The sequence below is a fragment of the Lissotriton helveticus genome, chromosome 4_1 (assembly GCF_964261635.1).
Source record: "Lissotriton helveticus chromosome 4_1, aLisHel1.1, whole genome shotgun sequence".
NCBI lineage: Eukaryota > Metazoa > Chordata > Amphibia > Caudata > Salamandridae > Lissotriton > Lissotriton helveticus.
The window spans coordinates 1,550,043,885-1,550,066,990 of record NC_136063.1 but is presented as its reverse complement, the minus strand read 5'-3'; the positions used below and the strand labels follow the sequence as shown (position 1 = coordinate 1,550,066,990).

Below are 23,106 nucleotides of genomic sequence, written 5' to 3'. Positions count from 1 at the left end.
GGGTTATGAAACAGGCTGTACTGTGTGAGCCAGGTTCCAGGGTGCTAACATTCAAAAATGCAGTGGTCACTGCCGCGACCTGTGTGCAGACTGATAGTGATACAGGGGCTCTCTTCGTCATCTGTGGAGAGCATGGTGTGTGGGCCAAGGAAGTTCTAGGGAGGTGGCGGTGCACTCCGATAGACAGGAAGCACGCAAACGCTGCATACAGATCAGCCCTCAAAGGTAAACAACATTTACCACAACACTTTTTCCCCACAGGGTATTTCGACCGCGTTTTAAATCGGCATACCATTACTCCGCAAGTCGGAACAACGACTTGTGGAGGGGGGAGAAGGTGTTGGATTAAAAATCCAACACCTTCTCTACTGTTAGCACAGACTGGATTTGGAATAGTAAATTATACTATTCCAACATGCAGCGCCCCCGCCCCCTCCGCAAGTCATTGTTATGACTTGCCGGGTAATGGTATGTGGAATTACAACGCCATTGTTGTAACAACCCCTGTGGGGAAAAAGACTGTGTGATAACATGGTATATTTGCCCACAAAACTCCTGAATCTACCCCTGCTGTTCCCATGACACAGAGACAGTGAGCCTTGGCTCCGACTTTCGAAGCGACTCATGATGACCCCACGACAGCTCTAGCTATTGCTCTACAACCTTGCTTTATATTAGAGTCTGGCACTATCGACTCCAGATAAATGTGCTGACTGTGTTCCTGCTGTTGGTAGGCATTGGACCGGACACTGATGTGCAAGTTCAGTGAGTCATGATAGATGCAATGTAGTGCCCACCAGCAGTGTAACCTTCCACATGGGACTGGACCTGCTGTGCCACCAAAGCTGTTAATGACATCTCTGTACTCCCCATGCAGTGGGTCCAGGTGATGTTGAGAACACTGTGCTAGACGCGGCTGTGAATAATCACCTGTGTCAGACTATTGCTCAAACTCACACCATTTGTTGAGACAAGAGTGGTCTGCACCCGCTATAGAGTAATTGTGACACCACAGAGAAGCTGCCTTTTTAACCTGAATTCGGATGCTGAAGTTTCTGATCAGAAAATGTTAGCAATCATTGAGAACTAGCCCTGGTTTAAATTGTTTGTATGTCTGCTGGTGGAGGAAAACCATTAGGTTTTATGAAGGCCCTCACCCACCAACCTAGTTGGTGGCATGCTTCATCATCGGGCCCCACCCGAGGTACTGAGTGTACCTCAGTTGTGCTTCGACGCCAGATTACTGCGGAGCGGGTTTTTTGGTACGTGAGGGTGCTGTGAGTGTGCTCTGAGTGAGGTTTAAAATACTGTCCTAGGTGTCCCAAAGACTGTTTTAATGGTGGACACCAGGCAGTCAATAAAAACAAAGGCTTTCGGACGTGCACGGTAGGCTTATGGCCTCCGACGTCCTGTGCGGTCAACTAGTTTCAGCCAGGCCTTTTCTTCTACTGGCTTTCTTCAGGACCTTATATGTGTAGGGTGTTACAGGGGTTTGTATGAGTTTGTCAGTGCCCTGTGTGTAAAGCACTCACTACGGTGCTTATATGTGCAAGAGGTGTTTCCTCTCGAGTTGTACCTGTGGGGGGAACAAAAGGACAGACATAACATTTAGGTCAAGGCTCCTTGTAGCGGGCTAAAAGCATTCAGTGAGGCCGCGATGGGTGCCTAGTGGTGACCACGGACAAGGCGATAGTGTTGGCGTCAGTGTCGGGCAGTGAAAGTGTGGCCGGTTTCACAATATGCGTAATTATATGTGAAAGTAGGCCTAAGTACCATAACCGGAGTTGACGTAAACAGTGGTGAAGGAATAAAAAACATTAAAAATGAGTTGCTTACACCTGATTTTAGCGAACAACTCAGCATGGAGCTCAGCAGGGGGCCAGGACCATGTGCACTCTAAATTGAGGGAAGAAAAGGAAAAAGGCTGTTGGGGGGAGGGGGGTAGTCTGGACCCAACAAGATAACGGTAAAAGGATGTACACACAGACACAGCCTAGGGCAGCATGAATGGTGGCTGTACCGTTAACAAAGTCGACTTCAGGTACTAACTGCACGATGTCGCTGGGCCCGCAGTGAACCTGTTGTCCGGGCAGAGGCTCCGTGAGAAGTGAGCTTCAGTGTAGAGAGCGCTTAAATACCAGTAGAAAGCGCCAGGTGTTGCTTGTTAGCTGTGTCAAGTGTTCTGGCCTGGGCACGTGTAACGGGGTGTGTTCAGCTTCCTGTTGTCTCAAGGAGATGCCTGTAGTAGAGGAAATAGAGGAAAGACTCGCATGCAGGTGTATGTTCAGCTTCCTGTTGTCTCGAGGAGATGCCTGTAGTAGAGGAACTAGAAGAAAGACTCGCATGCAGGTGTATGTAGCGCTCTCTCTATTTATTTTCATGGCGCAGTTGAATGTCTAGATCGCTTACATGCGCGTACAAATGTGCGGTCATCTAGAAGAGTGCTAATCCATATAGGGGAGTCGCGCTCCATCTGTGCACTATAATGGAGGGGCGCCCTCTCTATTTGTGTATAAAGCGGCAAAAAGGAGGGGCTAAGGTGGTAACGTACGCTAATGTGCAGTGATGTTGCTGCATATTGGCTCTGCCATGAGTGGAGGTGATGAACGCACTGTGTGGGGGGCTCATGAGAATGTGCAGGGGGATTACACATGTGGGGTTCACGTGCTCTTCGGGGAAGGGACATCGCGGGGTCATAATTGTCTCGTGTGGGTGTATACCCTGGCGCAGTGTAGTGGGTCCAGGTGGGGCGTGGAGATTAAGTGCCCTGCTGGGTGGAGTAAGGTTCAGGGAGCATCAGTGGGCGGGATCTGTTGTCGTCCCACAGAGTGATGGTTTAGCGCATTTTGAAAAGGAACTGTGAATGAGTTGGTCACAACCTAGGTGTTAGAGCCAGTACGTTGCACTGAGGATGTTTGGTGTTGGGACATGTAACCGGGCAGGGTCATCCCAGGCCATGCGAGGGTGCTGTTGGTGAGATGGCACTGGGAGAGTGGAAATGATGTGTCAGGTGTTGACAGAAGGGGGGCCTCATCTGTTGAGGCTGTTCCACGGAATATTATCATTCAGTCCCTCCGTGTGGGTTGACAATCTGTAGATCCAGCGTTGTTCTTTGGACAGTAGCTGCTTCTCGTTGTCTGTAGGGTGGACAGGGATCTGTTCGATGACTGTCCATCTGAGGTCATTGGTGGTATGTCCAAGCCTAAAGAAGTGGTCTGTGAGTTTGCTGATAGTCTTCTTGCACCGAATCGTACTTCTGTGTTCAGTGATTCTGGTGCGTATTTTTCTCGTGGTCATCCCCACGTATCGGAGCTGGCATGGGCACTCAATCAAGTACACTAGGTTGGTTGAATTGCAGTTCGTGTGCTTGCGTTGGTGCCATGTTTTTCCCGTTTCCAGATTGAGGGTTTTGGTATGTGTCGTGAGATGGCAAATACTGCAATCGCCACAGGGGTAGTGACCTGTGACTTTGGGGAGGTTCCACCCTTGATGTAGTGTAGGGTTGATGGTGGTTTCCGTGGTTCTAGGCCATGTAGAGATGAGTTGATCCCGTAGGCTGTTCGATTTTTTATAAGCGAAGAGGGGCAGGTCCCAGTCTCGTTTGCCCGTGTTGATGATTCTCCAATTTTTCTTAATGATTTTAGCCAATGTATTGGAGATAGGGTTGTACGTGGAGACACAGGTCAACGGTGTTGTTGTTTCTTGACGGGTCGGTGTTTCCAGGAGGGCATCTCTATTTTGGTTTTTTGCCCATTTCTTGGTCCTTTCGATGATCCTTGTTGGATAGCCCCGTTGTTGTAGTCTGTGGGAAAGGTCTGTGGCCTGTGTGTTGTTGTCCTCCTTATTGCTGCTATTGCGCCTTATGCGTAGAAATTGGCCATAGGGCAGGTTCTCCCTTAGTGGTCGTGGGTGGAAGCTTTCAAAGGCAAGTAGTGAATTTCTTGCCATAGGTTTGTAATACGTTGTGGTTGACATTTTACCATTGGTGGCCTTGATCAGTAGGTCCAGGAAAGGTAACTGGTCCATGCTGCTGGTGTACGTGAAGCGTAGGTAGGGATCACGTGTGTTGAGCCAGGTCAGGAAGTTCTTCAAGGACTCCTCCGAGCCTTCCCATATCATGAGGACGTCATCAATGTATCGACGCCAGAAGACTATTGATTCTGTGAAAGGATTGTTGGGCTCGTGGATGTGTGACTGTTCCAGGGGGTAGACTGTAATCCCGCCACACTGGGCGCAAAAATACTGCCCATGGACGTTCCGTTTGTCTGGAGGTAGTATGTTACCTCAAATTCAAAAAAGTCTTCTTTTAATGCCAATCTTGCGCAGTCTAGGACAAATTCTCTCGGTGTGGTGTGTTCCCATTGTGAGTTGGTCAGGGTTACTTCTAGGACCATGAGGGTGTCTCCTTGGGGCAGGCTTGTGTACAGGCTTTCAATGTCCAGTCCCACTAGTAACTGGGTTGTAGGGTTAAAATCCAGGTCTTGAAAGAGGGACAGGAGATGTTTGGTGTCCTTGATGTAAGTGGTTGCAGCCTGTACTAGAGGGTTAAGAAAAAAGTCACAGAACCTTGAGAGGGGCTATAGTAGTGAGTTGCAGCCTGAGACAATCGGTCGTCCCGGGGATGGTCTCGTTTCCTTGTGTACTTTAGGTACTGTGTAAAAGTATGGTATCCGGGCTTGTGTGTTGCAGAGGAAGGTAGCCTCCTGTTTGGAGATGTGGTTGTTGTTTGCCGCTGTGGTCACCAGGTTGGTGATTGCTAGCTTGAGTTGATTGAAAGGGTCGCCGTCGAGGCGTCTGTAATTGCGGTTGTCATCAAGGAGTCTCTGGCACTCTGCTCGGTAAGCCTGGGTGTTGTGGTAAATGAAAGATGCAGAGTCCACTTTGTAAGTTAAGATCCTTTATTGCAAGTTCCTTCCAAGTCAGGTAGACAGGTCAAGATCATAAGTAAACCCCACCAGGGCCAGCTGTTAGCAGCTCAGCCTCAGATGACCAACTGCCACAGTAAGGTAGAGAGAGGCACTGTGAGCCAGAGGGACACCCAGGCATTCTATGATGTCACAGATATCATAGTACAGTCTATCCAGAGAAGAACAGTGGAGAGGACATTTACTACACATCCTATTCCCTTATGGAATAAGAACAGAATAAGGAAATTATAGGCAAAATACCTCAAATGCAACATTAGCAGGAAAGTACAAAATTGAGATGAACCAAAAGTAATAATGTACGACATGAGATGACGTTAGCATGAGATATCATTAGCAGAGAAATGAACAAAGAAAACGACATTATGTCACAATATGCCTCATCCCCCTCCCTTAATGGGTGGACGCTCCTTCAGACGGCTGGCAGCCAGCAACTGGAACAAACTCCTGGTCAGCTTAAGGCTAGAAGGATCTGAAATGCAGTTCAGGAAACTCCTTAAGACCCACCTGTATAATAACTAATCCTCCTGGTTAGCCCGCTATCTGTATCTTTCTCTCTCCGCAGCGCGGGGACACGCTGAGATGGCGTCACCAGGCGCTTTATAAATCCCCTTTATTAATATTATTATTATTATTATTTTATTTTATTTTTTTAATCCTCATCTGCCCGACACTCGTTCCATAGATGCAAAGAAAACACACCAACCACCTCACTGCCGTTGGGAGCAATGCCCTGGTAATTGAGCCGCTTCACAAACTAGGCAGCACTTATTACGAATTGGCGGGAGTTATGATGCACCTTGTTAACACTCCTCTAGGCAACTTCATGCCTGTTTGGCCAGTAGGTAAATTACGGAGTCGGGGCAAACCACTATACTGAGCCATGGAGTAGATGGGCATAATCATCGGATCTTTGGGGGGGAAAAAAAAAACCCCAATGGGCCGAAAAAAAAAATAAATAAATAAATAAAAACTTCACTTCCAATCTATCAAAAGTTTCCAAAATGTGAGGTACTGGGATCTACAGGATCTATTCAAGTCTATCTTGGATGTTTCATAGAGTGACGTTAGCCACGCGGCGTGTGCGGGGGGGATGGTATCCACCCAATGTATACATATCTGCCGTCTTGCCAGAAGGATGGCATAGAATAAGAAGAACCACGCTACCCCGATGATGTTCTGATCAAAGCCAAAAATTACTAATGATAGTGTTAGAGGAATGTTGGTCTTGAGAATTGAATCTAGAGTGACTTTAACCTCTTTTCAATAAGCAATTATGTGTGGGCATTCCCAAAACATGTGGGTATCTGATGCTGCTGGAAGTTGACATTTGTTACAACATTTCCCATCCTGATATTTAGATAAACGTAAAGGGGAGAGATATGCCCGGTGTAAAGTGAACAGATGGTTTCGTCTCAACCAGGCGGGTTTAACAAGTTTATACAAAAGAGAGAAGGATTTTATCCACATATCCTCGTCTAATGACACGATTTCACTTCCCCAGAGCCCCTTTGGGAGGTTGAAATCCCCATCTATCTCCTCCAAGATGGACCAGTACCAAAAAGCAACCTCCTTACCTCCTGTCTGTTTTTCGACTAGGTGCTGTTCCAGGGGGCTGAGTCTCCCAATATTAGAGTTTTTCCTAATTAGTTCTCTGGCCCAACTGCTGATTTTCATGTACTTGAATCTTGACAGGGTTAACCCTACTTTCTCCTTAAGCTCCTCCCACTCTATCAAGATACCTCCAGATACCAGTTCACCCCATCTTGAGAACCCAGCTTCAATTAAGGGGGCTGCCAGGGAGTCTTGCAAGCACAGTGGGAGCCCAGGAGAGTCCCATATCTGAGCGTAGTTGAAAAAGTATGCCAGCCTCACTCTACGTTTAATTTGCACCCATGACTTCAATAGTGTTAAAAGAGTCTTAAGCCTCACCTTTTTAAAAAACATTCGGTCTCCAAACTTAAATAGAAACCCGTCTAGCGGGAGGTTTGCCCCCACCAGCATTGCCTTAAACAATCTCCCTTTTGAAGAGATATCTGGTGACTTCAAGAGCATTCTTGTATGGGAAAGCTGGAATGCCCAAGAATAGTACTGCAAGTCTGGCAGAGCAAGCCCTCCTTTTTCCCTCCTCCTCCTCAATTTTTTCCAGGCCAACCTTGTAGCCTTATTGCCCCAAATGAAAGAACTAATTTCCTGCTGACATTTATGAAGTTGCTTAGAGTCAAAAGCCAAAGGGATGGAATTAAAAATGAAAGTCAGTTTTGGTAGGATAGACATTTTCACAATATTGACTTTCCCAAAAATTGACAGTTGAAGACCCACCCAGGATTTCAATAGGGCCCTACATTCTCGGAAGATCAGATCTAAGTTAGCGTTAGCTAGGGTGTCAATATCTTGCGTGATTTTAACTCCGAGGTAACGAATTGAGGGTGTCACCACAACGCTTGGGTTAGCAATGTTCCACGTCATGAGCTCCGTCTTCTCAGCGTTGATATCATAGCCAGATATATTTCCAAATTCTTTGGCCTTTTCAACCACTATGGGGAAAGCAGTTGATGGGTCGCTGGTGTAAATTACTATATCGTCAGAGTAGAGCCCTACCCTTTTTTCCCAACCACCATATTCAAATGAGGAAATTCTTGGATCATCCCTAAAGGATTGTGCAAGTGGTTCAATATAGATATTAAAAAGTAGGGGGGATAGGGGGCACCCCTGTCTTGTTCCCCTATTAATCTGAAAGGGCTGGGTACATGCACCGTTTACCAAAATGCTCGCACTGGGATTAGCATACAACAGACCTATAGCCCTCCGAAAATTAGGTCCAATTGCAAATTTCTTCATGATTTCAGCTAAATATGACCAGTTTACTCTGTCGAACGCTTTTGTCGCGTCGAGGGTCATAATGGCCAAAGGAAGGGAGAAAGTTGAGGCAATATCCACTGCCCCGATTAAGTCATAAGTAAGGTCTGAAAGCTGTCTACCTCGAATGAAGCCCTTCTGGTCAGTGTGGATTATTGAGGCAACTTCGCTTCCCAGCCGGGTCGCCAACACAGCCGTAAAAAGCTTATAATCGCTATTTAGAAGCGAAATTGGCCTATAAGAGCCACATTTAGCCGGATCTTTCCCTGGTTTTGGAATCAGGACGATTGTTGCCTCCCCCCATGATTTAGGTGGGGTGGCTCCTTTGACTAAGATATCATTAAAGAGTCTAGTAAGTACTGAAACTATTTCGGGTGCCAAGACCCGAAGTAACTCACCGGGGAGACCGTCGGGGCCTGCCGCCTTACCCCGCTTCACCTTTTTAATAGCTTCGCTCACCTCTTCCTCCGAGATTGGTCTGTCAAGCCGGTCGCTTTGTTCTTGGGTGAGAATGGGAAGAATTATCTTCTCTAACCATCTGAGCTTAGACATCGGGTCGTCCGAGATCTCCTCCTTATAGATTTGCTGAAAAAACTCGAGAAATGCTTCCCCGATGTCTTTGGTGGAAGATCTTTCGTAAGTCTCCCCCTCTACACTAATATGTTTGATGTGTTTTTTGGCCTGGTCAGATTTAATTTTCCAGGCAAGGACCTTGCCCGAGGATTCTCCATATTCAAAGTTTGAGAGTTTGCTAGCTGCCCATCTCTTTGCGACCCTCTCTTGGAGGATACTATCTAGCTTCTCCTTTAAATCCTTTTGCTGTTTCTGCTCTTCATTGGTCCCAGTTCCGGAACCGATACGTTGGTCAAGGAGAGCGATATCCTGTTCTATGTTGGCGATCTTTGCCCTGTATACTTTCCCTCGATAAGAGGCCCTGTTGGTTATGTGGCCTCGTAAATTTGCTTCGTAAGCCTCCCATACTATATCCAACTGAGCTGAATTTATGTTGATGTCCATAAAAAGTTTGGCTTCTTGAATGAGGAGGTCAGTTTCTTCTTCCTCTAAAAGAATAGTACGGTCAAATGACCAAGACGTATGTGAGGTTTGCTGAACTGATTTTAATGAAAAAGAGATGGCGGAATGATCTGATAGATGCGAGGGCAAGTAAACTAAATCCTTCAGGGTCTCTCTTAATGAATAACTAAACAGAGCGTAATCAATTCTAGATTTATGGTTGTATTTAAAGTTATGATAAGATACACCAAGTGCGTTACCTGCTCTCTCCCTCCACGGGTCTGCCAATCCAAGCGTTGTCATGATCACCCAAAGCGTTTGCCTGGATTTCTTATAAGTTAGTGCCCTTGAGTTGGGGGATTTGTCCAAATTAGCGTTAAGTACTAAATTAAAATCCCCCATCCAAATTATTGGATCGTGAGTTGTTAAGAGGTGGCTTTGGATTGTATTCAAGTATAATAACCTACCAAATTATATGGTCTGCCCTCTAGACTTACTTTAACATATAGCCACCTACCACTGAGGTCTTCCACATGTTCAATGATCTGCGCTCTTACTTGCCTTTTGAAGATGATAAGGATGCCCCGAATATTAGCATTGTGGTTGGTACAGATAAAACAGTCAACCCATCTAACATTCCTCAACATATCCTTCACTTCTTGTCGAAGAAGATGTGTTTCCTGAATGACAATGACCTGCGCTGGGGAGTCCTTCAAATACTGTAATATTCTATACCTCCTCCTCTTAACACGCAGGCCATTGACATTCCAGGACAAGAATTTTATCCCCGGCATCTAATATCCTTACCCCTGAACCGACTCATCGGATGAATACAAAGAAATCTACTCCCAAGGCTGGTTGAACGAGAGTGAGTTGTGCTTAGTGAGTTTTGTGAGTGTAGATTGGTGTCTGACAAATGAAGATTTTTTGCAATTTTACCCCTTCCCCCCCCCCTCCCCTCCCTGGAAAACCCTCCCTGAAACATGGCGGCCGCCGGCTAGGGCAGGTCGCGTCTCTCTAGTGGAACCCCGTATCCCCAGTAGAAACGTAGCGGAATTCGGCAGGATACAATCCTTATACCGCTGTGACTCGCCTGGTTGTTCTGGGTGTCCTTTTGATCCTTTCCCCCTTCTGTCTGGGTTTCCTGCTCTGCGCGGCTTCTCGGGGTGTTGAGTTCAGTGAGTTCAGTGAGCAGCGAGCGCTGAGCGGTGTTACACGGCTCTGCCCGCCCCGGTTTGTCCTGACGCTGTCCTGCTGCTTGTGAGCTTTTGGATATTTTCGGATCCTTTGGAAGCGGCCAAGGGGTGTTGTGGGGTGGCGTTCATGGTGGTGTCTGCGACAGGCACCCACCTCGGAGTTGGCTTGGCAGTTCAGCAGGTCGGCAGGTTCTGCAAGATCAGGTCGGAGCAAGGACGGAACGCCTACCCGGCGGATGTGCGGCCCCGGGGTCCTACCTTCCACCTCTCTTCCCCGGTGGGCTGAGGCAGCCGTGGAGCTGCGACGGAGCCGCAGGGCGGCGGCTCGCGGGAACCTTGGAGGCAGCAGTAGCCTTCATTCATCCCAGAAGGGCTCGGTCACACTGAAGGTAACGCGACCGGGGGTTGTGCCCCTGCGTATCGATAAATCAAAACCACGGACACGGCGCCTCAAACTTAAACCTGAGGTAAGGGCAGCAACGGAGGAAGGAGCAGAACGTGCAGCGGCTTTTTGCAGTGATCTACTTTCAAGTAAGGTGACCGGGCGGGGGAGTGGGGGGGCCAAAGCTACTGATATAATTGACGGTGGGCTCTGCGAAACAAGGGCTGCAGGCCCTGCTGACAACCATACAGACACTGCCATTGATCAAGGACCAGGTGCTAGCACTGTGAATGAAGCAGCGAGTGAAGTAATAGAAGGTAGTACTGACGAGGGTACTCCAGGGTCTTCTATTTTTGTTTTCACCGGCAAACATATTGCCACTACCCCCCGGCTTTCTGATATTAAGCTTGGCGCCAAGCCAAAATCTAGAAATACCAAAAGTAGCGATGTGCGACTTACTCCCTCGCTCAGGACATACTTCAAGGTACTGCCGCAGGTCCTAGAAGTCACTTGTAGAGCAGGGGAGAACAGACCTCGAGATAAAGATAAAGGGATGAATGGTATAGACAATACCCTAGGGGCCGCAACTCCAAATTTGGCGGTCTCGGAGTCTGCTGATAGTATTTCGGAGGAGCCAGGGTCTCCAAATTTGCTTGCCAAAGGAAATAACGATGAACCAGTCCCCTCAGATTGTGAAACTAGGGAAACTCGGGAAGGGATTTCTTTGGAGGTACTCCTACATGAGATCAAAAGTGGATTTGCTGAATCTAAACGCAACCAGCAAGAGATCAAAGCGGCGTTTGATGCCCTTGACAAGAGAGTAAATCTGCTTTCTGAGAGGACAGATACTCTTGAAAGTACTGTAGGCGAATTAAAAGCTAAATTGGAATCTGCACAGGAAAAGATAAACTATTTAAGACGTGATGGAAATGTAACAAAGGAAAGAGTGGAATCTTTGGAGAACTACTCACGGAGAAACAACATTAGACTCCTGAAGGTCCCGGAAGGAAAAGAAGGGGGAAAAGAGGGGGGAGAAATGAAAAAATTTATTGCCTCCTTGCTCAAAGAGTCCCTGAATTTGGAGGAATCTGTTGAAGACTTGGAGAGGGATATTCAACGAGCCCACAGAGACCCGTTTCGCCTAAAGTCGGGGAGATCAAAACCGAGAAAGATCCTAGTGAACTTTCTAACCTACTCCACCAAGGAGAAAATTCTAAACTTGGCGCTTAACCACATCGATGCTCAGCATATTCCCCTCCTGTGCTGGTATTTGTTGATTCCCATTGTTTCATGACGAGCTGGGCTCGTCATGAGCGTGCGAGGAGGCTACCTCATGACGAGCCCAGCTCGTCATGAGTGTGGAAGGGGTTAAAACTGCATCTTTAAAAGCTTCAGATTTCTCCTATGTTGTTAGGTCCGATTTGTCTAAAACAACCCTCGACAGACAGTGGGAGCTAGGCCAGAGAATGGAGAAGTTCAGGAGTCTGGGGGCTACCGTTCAGTTGAGGTTTCCTGCCTTCCTGAGGGTCATGTATAATAACAAAATGCATAACATCCATTCCCCTCTGGAGGCAGATGAACTCCTAGCCTCCATCAGCGACCATCAGCAGGGAGCCGGTTAGAGACCAAGAGTCCAACAGATAAAGAGATAAAGAGATAAAGAGATTAAGTTCCCTATATCATCCTACATCATCATGTTAGAGTCATTATCTCGGACTAGTGAACCCAATCTTAATAAACCCACTTATAAACTCCACTTGATAGTTTGTATGGTAGAAACATACTCAGAAAAAGTAAAAATAAATAAATAAAGGAGAATAAAAGAAAAGGGAGGAAAGGATAAAAGAAAAAAAAAAGAAGAAAAAAAAAAGGAAAGGAAAAATACAAAAAAGAAAAAAAAATTCACGGGAGGGTGTTTCAAAAAATAAAAAAATATTTTTTTTTTAAAAAAACAGTGAAGAGAAGTAATGTAAAAAAAAAAAAAAGCAATAACACGGGTTGGGAATAGGGGGGGGTGGGACTCATAGGACTCATAGGTGAAGCTCTAAAAAATGGGAAGAACTCTACGAGGTTTATCTACGAGGTTTATCTACCTCTACTCTTACTACTCTCTGTACCTTTTTACTCATGATATTTTTCTCCATGGGTACCATCTTCTGCCGGATTATATTCCATATTAACAACACGTAACAGGGCTGGGTGAGGGGGATTCCTCAGAGAGACAAAACTGGCACCACTGGCCAGGTCAAGTAAGGGAGGGATTATTATTATTATTATTAACGAAACAGCATGGTTTCGAACAAAAACAAGACCAACCGCTAAGTTAGTTGGTGACACTCATAACCTCCCCACACATGGGTACACCACAGGGTAAAGACCCTAGAAACAAAAATTAGTGTAGACTGGGAGAGACACAATAGGGGTAAGATTCACTTAAAATAAACCAAGAGAACAAACCCCTTTAATAAGAATTCACAAAAGAAAAAAAACAACTACCCCTGATAAAGATATGCTGACACTAAAGAATGATAAATTCACAGCTCAAAATCATACCAAATTGAAACCCTGGCCAGTAGTTGCAAGAAGGTAGACTTAGACAAGAACATAGTGCACAAACAATCTCCACCAAAAGCAGGGAAAAGCGCAGAGTATGGAGAATGGACTACTCACAAGCACTAAACCTGCCCTGAAAAGGGTACAGCGCAGGACAGTAATCCTGGGAATAAAAATGGGCGTTGACTACCCGGAAAGACTCAACCTCCCCTGAAAAGGGTACACAGCAGGGTAAGAAAAATAACCCTGGGACAAAAGATGGGGCATGGACTACCCGCAAAGACCCAACCTCCCCTAAAAAGGGTACACCGCAGGACAATAATCCTAGGAACAAAAGTGGGGCATGGACTACCCGCAAATACCAAACCTCCCCTGAAAAATGTACACCGCAGGATAAGTACAATAACCCTGGGACAAAAGATGGGGCATGGACTACCCGTAAACACTCAACCTCAAAGGGTACACCGCAGAACAGTGATCCTGGGAATAAAAATGGGGCATGGACTACCCGCAAAAACGCAACCTCCCCTAAAAAGGGTACACCGCTGGAAAAGGACAATGACCCTGGGAAGAAAAATGAGGCATGGACTACCCCCAAACATCCAAGCTTCCCTGAAAAGGGTACACAGCAGGACAGTAATCCTGGTAACCAGAAATGGGAATGGACTACCCGCTAGCAAACAAACAACCTCCTCTAAGCAGGGTGCGCCATAAGACACAGCATCCCTCAAGAGGCAAAATAAACAAATGACTACACACAAGCACACAACAATGGGGCATGTACTACACCCAAGGACCCAAAGAGTACGCTTCAGGATACCAACCCTGACCATATGGATGGACATTGACAACCCAACAAGCCGAACCTACGACATCCCCAACGCAGGATACACACTTGCCAAAAGAGCCCCACAAAATGTGCCATATTAAAACACACACACAACACTTTGCAGAACTGAATTGAAACCACAAGAACCAAACAGTGTTACGCAAATAAATAAATAACACTAGCTCAGGTGAGCGATTTCTCACCCGGGTCTTTAACGCAAGAATGTCATTCCATTCAATTGTGGAGGAGTCTTGCAGTCCCAAAAATAATTCTGAATCGGAGATCACCAGCAGTGATATTGTCCCAACTCCGGTCGGCTCTGCGGCAGAGATGAGTATAAGGACCATCATTACAATCAGGTTCGCTAGGTGCCGACACAAATCATGACCTTCACACCAGGAAATTGAAGACCACAGTGTGCGAGTTAAGTTGAAGCCACACTGGGAGCACCACATGGAAACTTCGAGCTTCAATTTGCAAGTCGAAGCACCAGAGAAGAGTATGCAGAACACAATACGCTGATTCTGAGCAAGATGGCGGCACGCTGTTACGCCTCCGCCGGATGGTTCATGGCCAAAGCGTGCTGAACGAAGACAACTGGAAAGCTGCAGCGTGAGAGAAAGCCTGACGTCACAGGGGCTTCGCTACGGAGGAAGACCTTCGCTAACTCCTAGATGCATTCTAAGCACGTCATCAGATGGACGGCAGCAGGGAAGGAGGGAAGATCGCTGCTGACCACCCGTCGACCAACCGTCATCGGCATCCAGGACGGTGAGTAAACAAACTTGGCAAAGCACAGTAACACCTAGTAGACTAACACTGAGGCCGTCCAGTCTTTACACACTGCTAAAAACAACCAATATTTTAGTAAGCTTAACCACTAAAGTTGCCATGCAGTAGGATACTCCAACACTCAGCTTGTGAAATACAAGGGTTCTGCGCAGACAGTAGCGAGTTTTCCGGTAACAATAAAGAGTGCACGAAGTCACAAGAAAGACTGTTCCTCAACGTTGTTACGCTTGTCCACACACGCTGCACATCAACTAAAACAGTTCACTCACATGAAAACAATGTCCCTGAATGCGTTGACTCAGAATAGCGCTGCCAATGTACTTGAACAAAATGTTGCTGGATTCTTCAGAAGTATTCCAGATGGCAGCAGAGATCACAAACGCACAGGTTGTAGGCTGTGAGTACACAAACAGACATCAAAGTAAAGACACACGCCCAGGGTGCAGGCTGTCCAGGTGGAACAGGACACTGGTGGGGCCAGCTGGGCATTACCTTTTATTTTCACTTGACGTGTTGAAAGTTGATGTCTTAGGTTCTTAGGTTCCTTTTCTTATAGTTGCTTAAACTAGTTCACACATAGGTTCATCCTCTTCAAAACGTCGCCAAACTGTGGTACATGAAAGATGCAGAGTCCGCTTTGTAAGTTAAGATCCTTTATTGCAAGTTCCTTCCAAGTCAGGTAGACAGGTCAAGATCATAAGTAAACCCCACCAGGAGCCAGCTGTTAGCACCTCAGCCTCAGATGACCAACTGCCACAGTAAGTTAGAGAGAGGCACTGTGAGCCAGAGGGACACCCAGGCATTCTATGATGTCACAGATATCATAGTACAGTCTATCCAGAGAAGAACAGTGGAGAGGACATTTACTACAGGTGTCCTGTATTACAATCCCTCCGCCTTTGTCAGCAGGTTTGATGGTAATGTTGTCTTTGTCTCGGAGGGTTTTCAGTACTGCCCGTTCTTCTTTAGATAGGTTATTGTAAGTCTCTGTTTGATAGGTTTTCTCTACTTCATTGTAGACGGCCTGGTCGAAGGCAATGATTTCTACAGGTTTACTGGAAGGTGGAGGCATGAATGTTGATTTGGGTCGTAGACCAGTCTCATTGGTTTCTCTTGTGTCATTATTGGTGTCTTGTCTTTCAAAAAAGACGCGGAGCTTCAGCTTCTGGAAGAACTCGGCTAGTTCGGTATGTCAACTCTCTTGGTAGGGACAAAGGAGAGGCCTTTATTCAGTACTTTTGCTTCAGTAGCGGTTAAGTCTATGGAGGACAGGTTGAAGACCAGGGAAGGTGTGTCTCGTTCCCTGGTTAGAGGCTGGTGCGCGGTTGTTGTTCCTTGCCCTTGTTGCGGGTGTTGGCGCTGACCGGTCCGCCCCTCCTCTGTCCAGTGTACATGGGGTGTACACTGTCTTGATATGGGAAGGCTCGGAGGAGTCTTTGAAGAACTTCCTGACCTGGCTCAACACGGGAAAAACATGGCACCAACGCAAGCACATGAACTGCAATTCAACCAACCTAGTGTACTTGATTGAGTGCCCATGCCAGCTCCGATACATGGGGATGACCACGAGAAAAGTATGCACCAGAATCACTGAACACAGAAGTACGATTCGGTGCAAGAAGACTATCAGCAAACTCACAGACCACTTCCTTAGGCTTGGACATACCACCAATGACCTCAGATGGACAGTCATCGAACAGATCCCTGTCCACCCTACAGACAACGAGAAGCAGCTACTGTCCAAAGAACAACGCTGGATCTACAGATTGTCAACCCACAAAGAGGGACTGAATGATAATATTCCGTGGAACAGCCTCAGCAGATGAGGCCCCCCTTCTGTCAACACCTGACACATCATTTCCACTCTCCCAGTGCCATCTCACCAACAGTGCCCTCGCAGGGCCTGGGATGACCCTGCCCTGTTACATGTCCCAACACCAAACGTCCTCAGTGCAACGTACTGGCTCTAACACCTAGGTTGTGACCAACTCATTCATAGTTCCTTCTCAAAATGTGCTAAACCATCACTCTGTGGGACGACACCAGATCCCGCACACTGATGCCCTCTGAACATTACTCCACCCGGCAGGGCACTTAATATCTACGGCCTGCCTGGACCCACTACACTGTGCCAGGGTATACACCCACACAAGACCATTATGACCCCGCGATGTCCCTTCCCTGAAGAGCATGTGAACCCCCCATGTGTAATCCCCCTGCACATCCTCATGAGCCCCCCACACAGTGGGTTCATCACCTCCACTCATGGCAGAGCCAATATGCAGAAACATCACTGCACATTAGCGTACATTACCACCTTGGCCCAGCCTAGTTGCCGCTTCATACACAAATAGAGAGGGTGCCACTCCATTATAGTGCACAGATGGAGCGCGACTCCCCTATATGGATTAGCACTCTTCTAGTAGACCGCACATTTGCACGCGCATGTAAGCAATCTAGACATTCAACTGCGCCATGAAAATAAATAGAGAGAGCGCTACATACACCTGCATGCGAGTCTTTCTTCTATTTCCTCTACTACAGGCATCTCCTCGAGACAACAGGAAGCTGAATATACACCTGCATGCAAGTCTTTCCTCTATTTCCTCTACTACAGACATCTCCTTGAGACAACAGGAAGCTGAACACACCCCGTTACACGTGCCCAGGCCGGAACACCTGACACAGCTAACAAGCAACACCTGGCGCTTTCTACTGGTATTTAAGCGCTCTCTACACTGAAGCTCACTTCTCACGGAGCCTCTGCCCAGACAACAGGTTCACTGCGGGCCCAGCGACATCGTGCAGTTAGTACCTGAAGTCGACTTTGTTAACGGTACAGCCACCATTCATGCTGCCCTAGGCTGTGTCTGTGTGTACATCCTTTTACCGTTATCTTGTTGGGTCCAGACTACCCCCCTCCCCCCAACAGCCTTTTTCCTTTTCTTCCCTCAATTTAGAGTGCACATGGTCCTGGCCCCCGGCTAAGCTCCATGCTGAGTTGTTCACTAAAATCAGGTGTAAGCAACTCCATTTTAATGTTTTTTATTCCTTCACCACTGTTTACGTCAACTCCGGTTACGGTACTTAGGCCTAATTTCACATATAATTACGCATATTGTGAGACCGGCCACACTTTCACTGCCCGCCACTGACGCCAACACTATCACCTTGTCTGTGGTCACCACTAGGCACCCAGCGTGGCCTCACTGAATGCTTTTAGCCCGCTACAAGGAGCCTTGACTTAAATGGTATGTCTGTCCTTTTTTACCCCCACAGGTACAACTCGAGAGTAAACACCTCTTGCACATATAAGCACCGTAGCGAGTGCTTTACACACAGGGCACTGACAAACTTATACAAACCCCTGTAACACCCTACACATATAAAGTCCTGACGAAAGCCAATAGAAGAAACGGCCTGGCTGAGACTACTTGACCGCACAGGACGTCGGAGGCCATAAGCCTACCGTGCACATCCGAAAGCCTTTGTTTTTATTGACTGCCTGGGGCGCACCATTAAAACAGTCTTTGGGACACCCAGGACAGTTTTTTAAACCTCACTCAGACCACACTCACAGCACCCTCAGGAACCAAAAAACCCGCTCCGCAGTAATCTGGCGTCAAAGCACACCTGAGGTACACTCGGTACCTCGGGTGGGGCCCGATGATGAAGCATGCCACCAACTAGGTTGGTGGGTGAGGGCCTTCATAAAACCTAATGGTTTTCCTCCACCCGCAGACATACAAACAATTTAAACCAGAGCTAGTTCTCATTGATTGCTAACATATAAACTGGGGAAACGGACTAGCATCTCTAGCTCTCCTCTCTCTTTTTGATTACAACATCTGATCAGAAACTGTCATTGCAGAGACACCTGGTGAGTAGGTGTCTGCACTAAAGGAAAGGTTGAACTCATGCAAATGCACCTGACGTTCGCAACCAAGCGCTCTACCAGGCCACTGCTGGAGCCAATATCAGACCAGGAACACGAGTCAGAACTGCAGGTACCAACAGCCCTGGAAGCAACACTGGTGGCCATTCAACAAAGCCTCAAATCTTTAGATGGCAAAATGGACTAGATGAACTTGTGTCTTGATCACATGTCCACAAAGCTCGACAAGCAGACGTCGTACATTATGACAGTGGAGCAGTTCATCTCCACCAAGGAGGATAATCTGCAGTTCGTGAGCACCAAGTGCCTGAATATGGAGAATGTTCCTGCAGTCATACAGGCTGAAAATGAAGACTTAGGGACCAATTACGATGCCATAGGAAGTGGCTCCGACCCTTAGTCAAAGCCGTTCCTATGGCATCATAATCAGGAGTTTGGATTCACTTCTGCCCGACCCATTTGGATGGAGTCAGTCAGAAATTAATCCAAACTGGATTTCTGAATGGCTTCTGACGGGCTCGGAGGGCCCGTCTGCCATACAAAAAGCTTCCTGTAATCCCAAGGGTGTCTCTTTCCCCCCGAGGGATTACAATGTTGGATTCCGACAGTTTTTCTGTGCCGGCTTTTCCGACATCGAAAGGCTGTTGGAAGTTGACTTTAGGGTTCCTCAGCAGAGCCCCCATGGGTGCAAGGCCTATGGATGGCAGCCGTGTCCCCCTGTTGAACCCTGAACCCTGTGGCAGGCATCTTTAGGTGCCTGCCACAGGGTGCACTGATGAACTGCACCTCTTCTCTTTACAGTGAGAGCATGAATTCCGACGGAGTGCATGCTCCCATCGTAAAGAATAGGAGTGCGAACAAACAGTCTGTTCGGTCACATCCTAATTGCTGGGTTGGGACCACTGACAGGAGGTCGGTCGGTCCTAGTACCTAATTAATCGGGCCCTTAGAAGTGCGCTCAAGCAGGAACAACTTGAGCATCACGAGTGTCCCGGTAGCCTTTAAAACTGGGAAAATACAGACTTATGTAGAAACACTCTTAACAACTCGTTTTGATTGTGACAACTTGTCACAATTATTGATGGTGGAGAACACATTGTTCACTCATGGTGTGCCCACCCCAGGGGCTCACAGAGGCCAATAATAGCAAAATTGTTAAACTACCAACACATAGTGCTCAGGCTAGTGCGGAAAATGGGGGAACAGCCCCTACCAGGACAACCATCTCACCTTCTTTCCTGATTTTGCAGTAGTGGTACAAGCTGCCCTTGCCTATAAAGAAGCAGTTTCAGAAAGCAGAAATGTAGTCTTCTATGCTTTACCAAGTGCTCCTACACCTCGATTTCCAGGGTACGCCAAAAAAAATTGGGACTCCACTTGAAGCCAAAGAATATCTCAAGACCATTACCCAGAAACTGTGACATCAGTCTATAGAAGACTCTACAGAAGATGGCGATTGCTTTCACATTTCTGAAATGGCTCTCTGCTTTAACACACATCAGATCCACAGGTGGTATGGTGATGGAGCCGGGCTTGCAGGGTTCCTAGCCTCCCTGTGCCCCACCCTGTCTTACCACTCTGGTATCATAATCTTCTATTCATCCTGGCTGCCTCCGGTTAACTATAGGAATGCTTGGACTCTAGCGACCTCACTGAGGGAACACGCCATACACTGCTGATGTGTGGAAAGCATGTTAAATAAACTGATCTTTATAGTTCTGTTTATGAGTATAATTCCTCTTTTCTTTGATTGCGGGACTCTCTTTGGCATGGCTGGAATGCTGAAGTGTGTGAGGGGAGGTTTGTTTGTTAATAGTTGAAGCAACTACACAGAACTGTTGTACTGAGCTTGTACATGGTACACACTGCACCCAAATTTTCAACGTACAATAGGCCCAAGTAATTATCCAATGGATCGGACAATGGGCCAGGTAGCCTTCCTGACTTGGAATGTTACAGGGCTTAATAAGCCTTGCAAAACCCATCAAGTCCTTTGCTATCTCGACAGACACTCTATGCAGCTTGGATTTTTATAAGAAACACGCATCATGCGACACACAGAGTCAGCTTTTGGGTCCCGATGGGTGACTTACAAGCATGGGCGTAAAATCCGTTCCGTTCGCGGAATTTGCGGATTTTCTGCAATTTCGCGTTCCGCGAATCTCGCGAAATTGCAGAAAAATCCGCGAAATCGCGTTCGGGACGGATTTTCAAAAACTGAAGTTCATGAAGCACTTACAGGGTTACAGCAGGTGCCCAAGATGAAGCTAATTTCTTTGTAACCATTTTGGATACAAAGAAATTAACTTCAACTTGGGCACCTGCTGTAACCCTGTAAGTGCTTCCTGAGCGGCGCCTCCAGAGTTGTTGCCTACTTGCAACTATTCTCTGACCCTGCTCTGACCCTCGAAGCAGGGTCAGAGAATAGTTACATGTATGGCACAATGCTCCAGGCTGTCACAAAAATTAAACCACAGCAGGAAGCACTTACAGATAAGGAAGCAGGTGCCGGACTTGAAGCTCAAATTCTGTAACACATTAACAAGCCCCCGGTTGATGCTGGGCAGGTGTGCTTTCTCCCCATAATCTACAGTGGTGAACCAGAGGGTGCTGTGATGAACCAGAAGGTGCAGGTGTGAACCAGAGGGTGCTGTGATGAACCAGAGGGTGGCAGTGGTGCACCAGAGGGTGGCAGTGGTGAACCAGAGGGTGCTGTGATGAAGCAGAGGGTGGCAGTTATGAACCAGAGGGTGGCAGTGGTGAACCAGAGGGTGCTGTGATGAACCAGAGGGTGGCAGTGATGAACCAGATGGGGACAGTGATGAACCAGAGGGTGGCAGTGGTGAACCAGAGGGTGGCAGTGATGAAACAGAGGGTGACTGTGATGAACCAGAGGGTGGCAGTTGTGAACCAGAGGGTGGCGGTGATGAATCAGAGGGTGGCAGTGGTGAACCAGAGGGTGGCAGTGATGAACCAGAGGGTGACAGTGATGAACCAGAGGGTGGCAGTGATGAACCAGAGGGTGGCAATGGTGAACCAGAGGGTGCTGTGATGAACCAGAGGGTGGCAGTGATGAACCAGAGGGAGCTGTGATGAACCAGAGGGTGGCAGTGGTGAACCAGAGGGTGCTGTGATGCACCAGAAGGTGTAGGTGTGAACCAGAGGGTGCTGTGATGAACCAGAGGGTGGCAGTGGTGCACCAGAGGGTGGCAGTGGTGAACCAGAGGGTGCTGTGATGAACCAGAGGGTGGCAGTTATGAACCAGAGGGTGGCAGTGGTGAACCAGAGGGTGCTGTGATGAACCAGAGGGTGGCAGTGATGAACCAGATGGGGACAGTGATGAACCAGAGGGTGGCAGTGGTGAACCAGAGGGTGGCAGTGATGAAACAGAGGGTGGCAGTGATGAACCAGAGGGTGACAGTGATGAACCAGAGGGTGGCAGTGATGAACCAGAGGGTGGCAATGGTGAACCAGAGGGTGCTGTGATGAACCAGAGGGTGGCAGTGATGAACCAGAGGGAGCTGTGATGAACCAGAGGGTGGCAGTGGTGAACCAGAGGGTGCTGTGATGCACCAGAAGGTGCAGGTGTGAACCAGAGGGTGCTGTGATGAACCAGAGGGTGGCAGTGGTGCACCAGAGGGTGGCAGTGGTGAACCAGAGGGTGCTGTGATGAACCAGAGGGTGGCAGTTATGAACCAGAGGGTGGCAGTGGTGAACCAGAGGGTGCTGTGATGAACCAGAGGGTGGCAGTGATGAACCAGATGGGGACAGTGATGAACCAGAGGGTGGCAGTGGTGAACCAGAGGGTGGCAGTGATGAAACAGAGGGTGGCAGTGATGAACCAGAGGGTGACAGTGATGAACCAGAGGGTGGCAGTGATGAACCAGAGGGTGGCAATGGTGAACCAGAGGGTGCTGTGGTGAACCAGAGGGTGCTGTGATGAACCAGAGGGTGGCAGTTATGAACCAGAGGGTGGCAGTGGTGAACCAGAGGGTGCTGTGATGAACCAGAGGGTGGCAGTGATGAACCAGATGGGGACAGTGATGAACCAGAGGGTGGCAGTGGTGAACCAGAGGGTGGCAGTGATGAAACAGAGGGTGACTGTGATGAACCAGAGGGTGGCAGTTGTGAACCAGAGGGTGGCGGAGATGAACCAGAGGGTGGCAGTGATGAATCAGAGGGTGGCAGTGGTGAACCAGAGGGTGGCAGTGATGAACCAGAGGGTGGCAGTGATGAACCAGAGGGTGACAGTGATGAACCAGAGGGTGGCAGTGATGAACCAGAGGGTGGCAGTGGTGAACCAGAGGGTGCTGTGATGAACCAGAGGGTGGCAGTGGTGAACCAGAGGGTGCTGTGATGAACCAGAGGATGGCTGTGATCAACCAGAGGGTGGCAGCCGTGAATCAGAGGGTGGCAGTGATGAACCAGAGGGTGGCAGTGATGAACCAGAGGGTGGCACTGCTAAACTGCCCGGGAGCCCTGTGGGTGTGAGCCCCTGGGCTGCTGAGCTGCCCAGGGGTTGTGAGACCACGAGCTACTGAACTGCCAGTGGGTGTGAGCCCCCGTGCTGCTGAACTGCCCCGGAGCCCTCTCAGTGTGAAAATCATTCATGCTCAATTGCCTGGGAGCCCTCTGGGTGTGAGCACACATTGTGCTAAGTG

The 23,106-nt window shown here is 48.0% G+C and overlaps 1 protein-coding gene across 3 annotated transcripts in view; it reads right to left on the bottom strand.

Annotated features, from left to right (window-relative positions):
• Positions 1-23,106, bottom strand: part of ADCY1 (adenylate cyclase 1) — a 1,411,272-nt gene that overhangs the window by 1,339,875 nt on the left and 48,291 nt on the right. The window contains exon 3 of one of the 3 annotated variants that reach the window (XM_078685845.1): positions 14,776-14,790. The exons of the other annotated variants lie outside the window; for them this stretch is intronic. Within the exon in view, the coding sequence (XP_078541971.1) occupies positions 14,776-14,790 (15 nt within the window). The remainder of the gene's footprint in view (positions 1-14,775; positions 14,791-23,106) is intronic. 3 annotated transcript variants of the gene reach the window in all.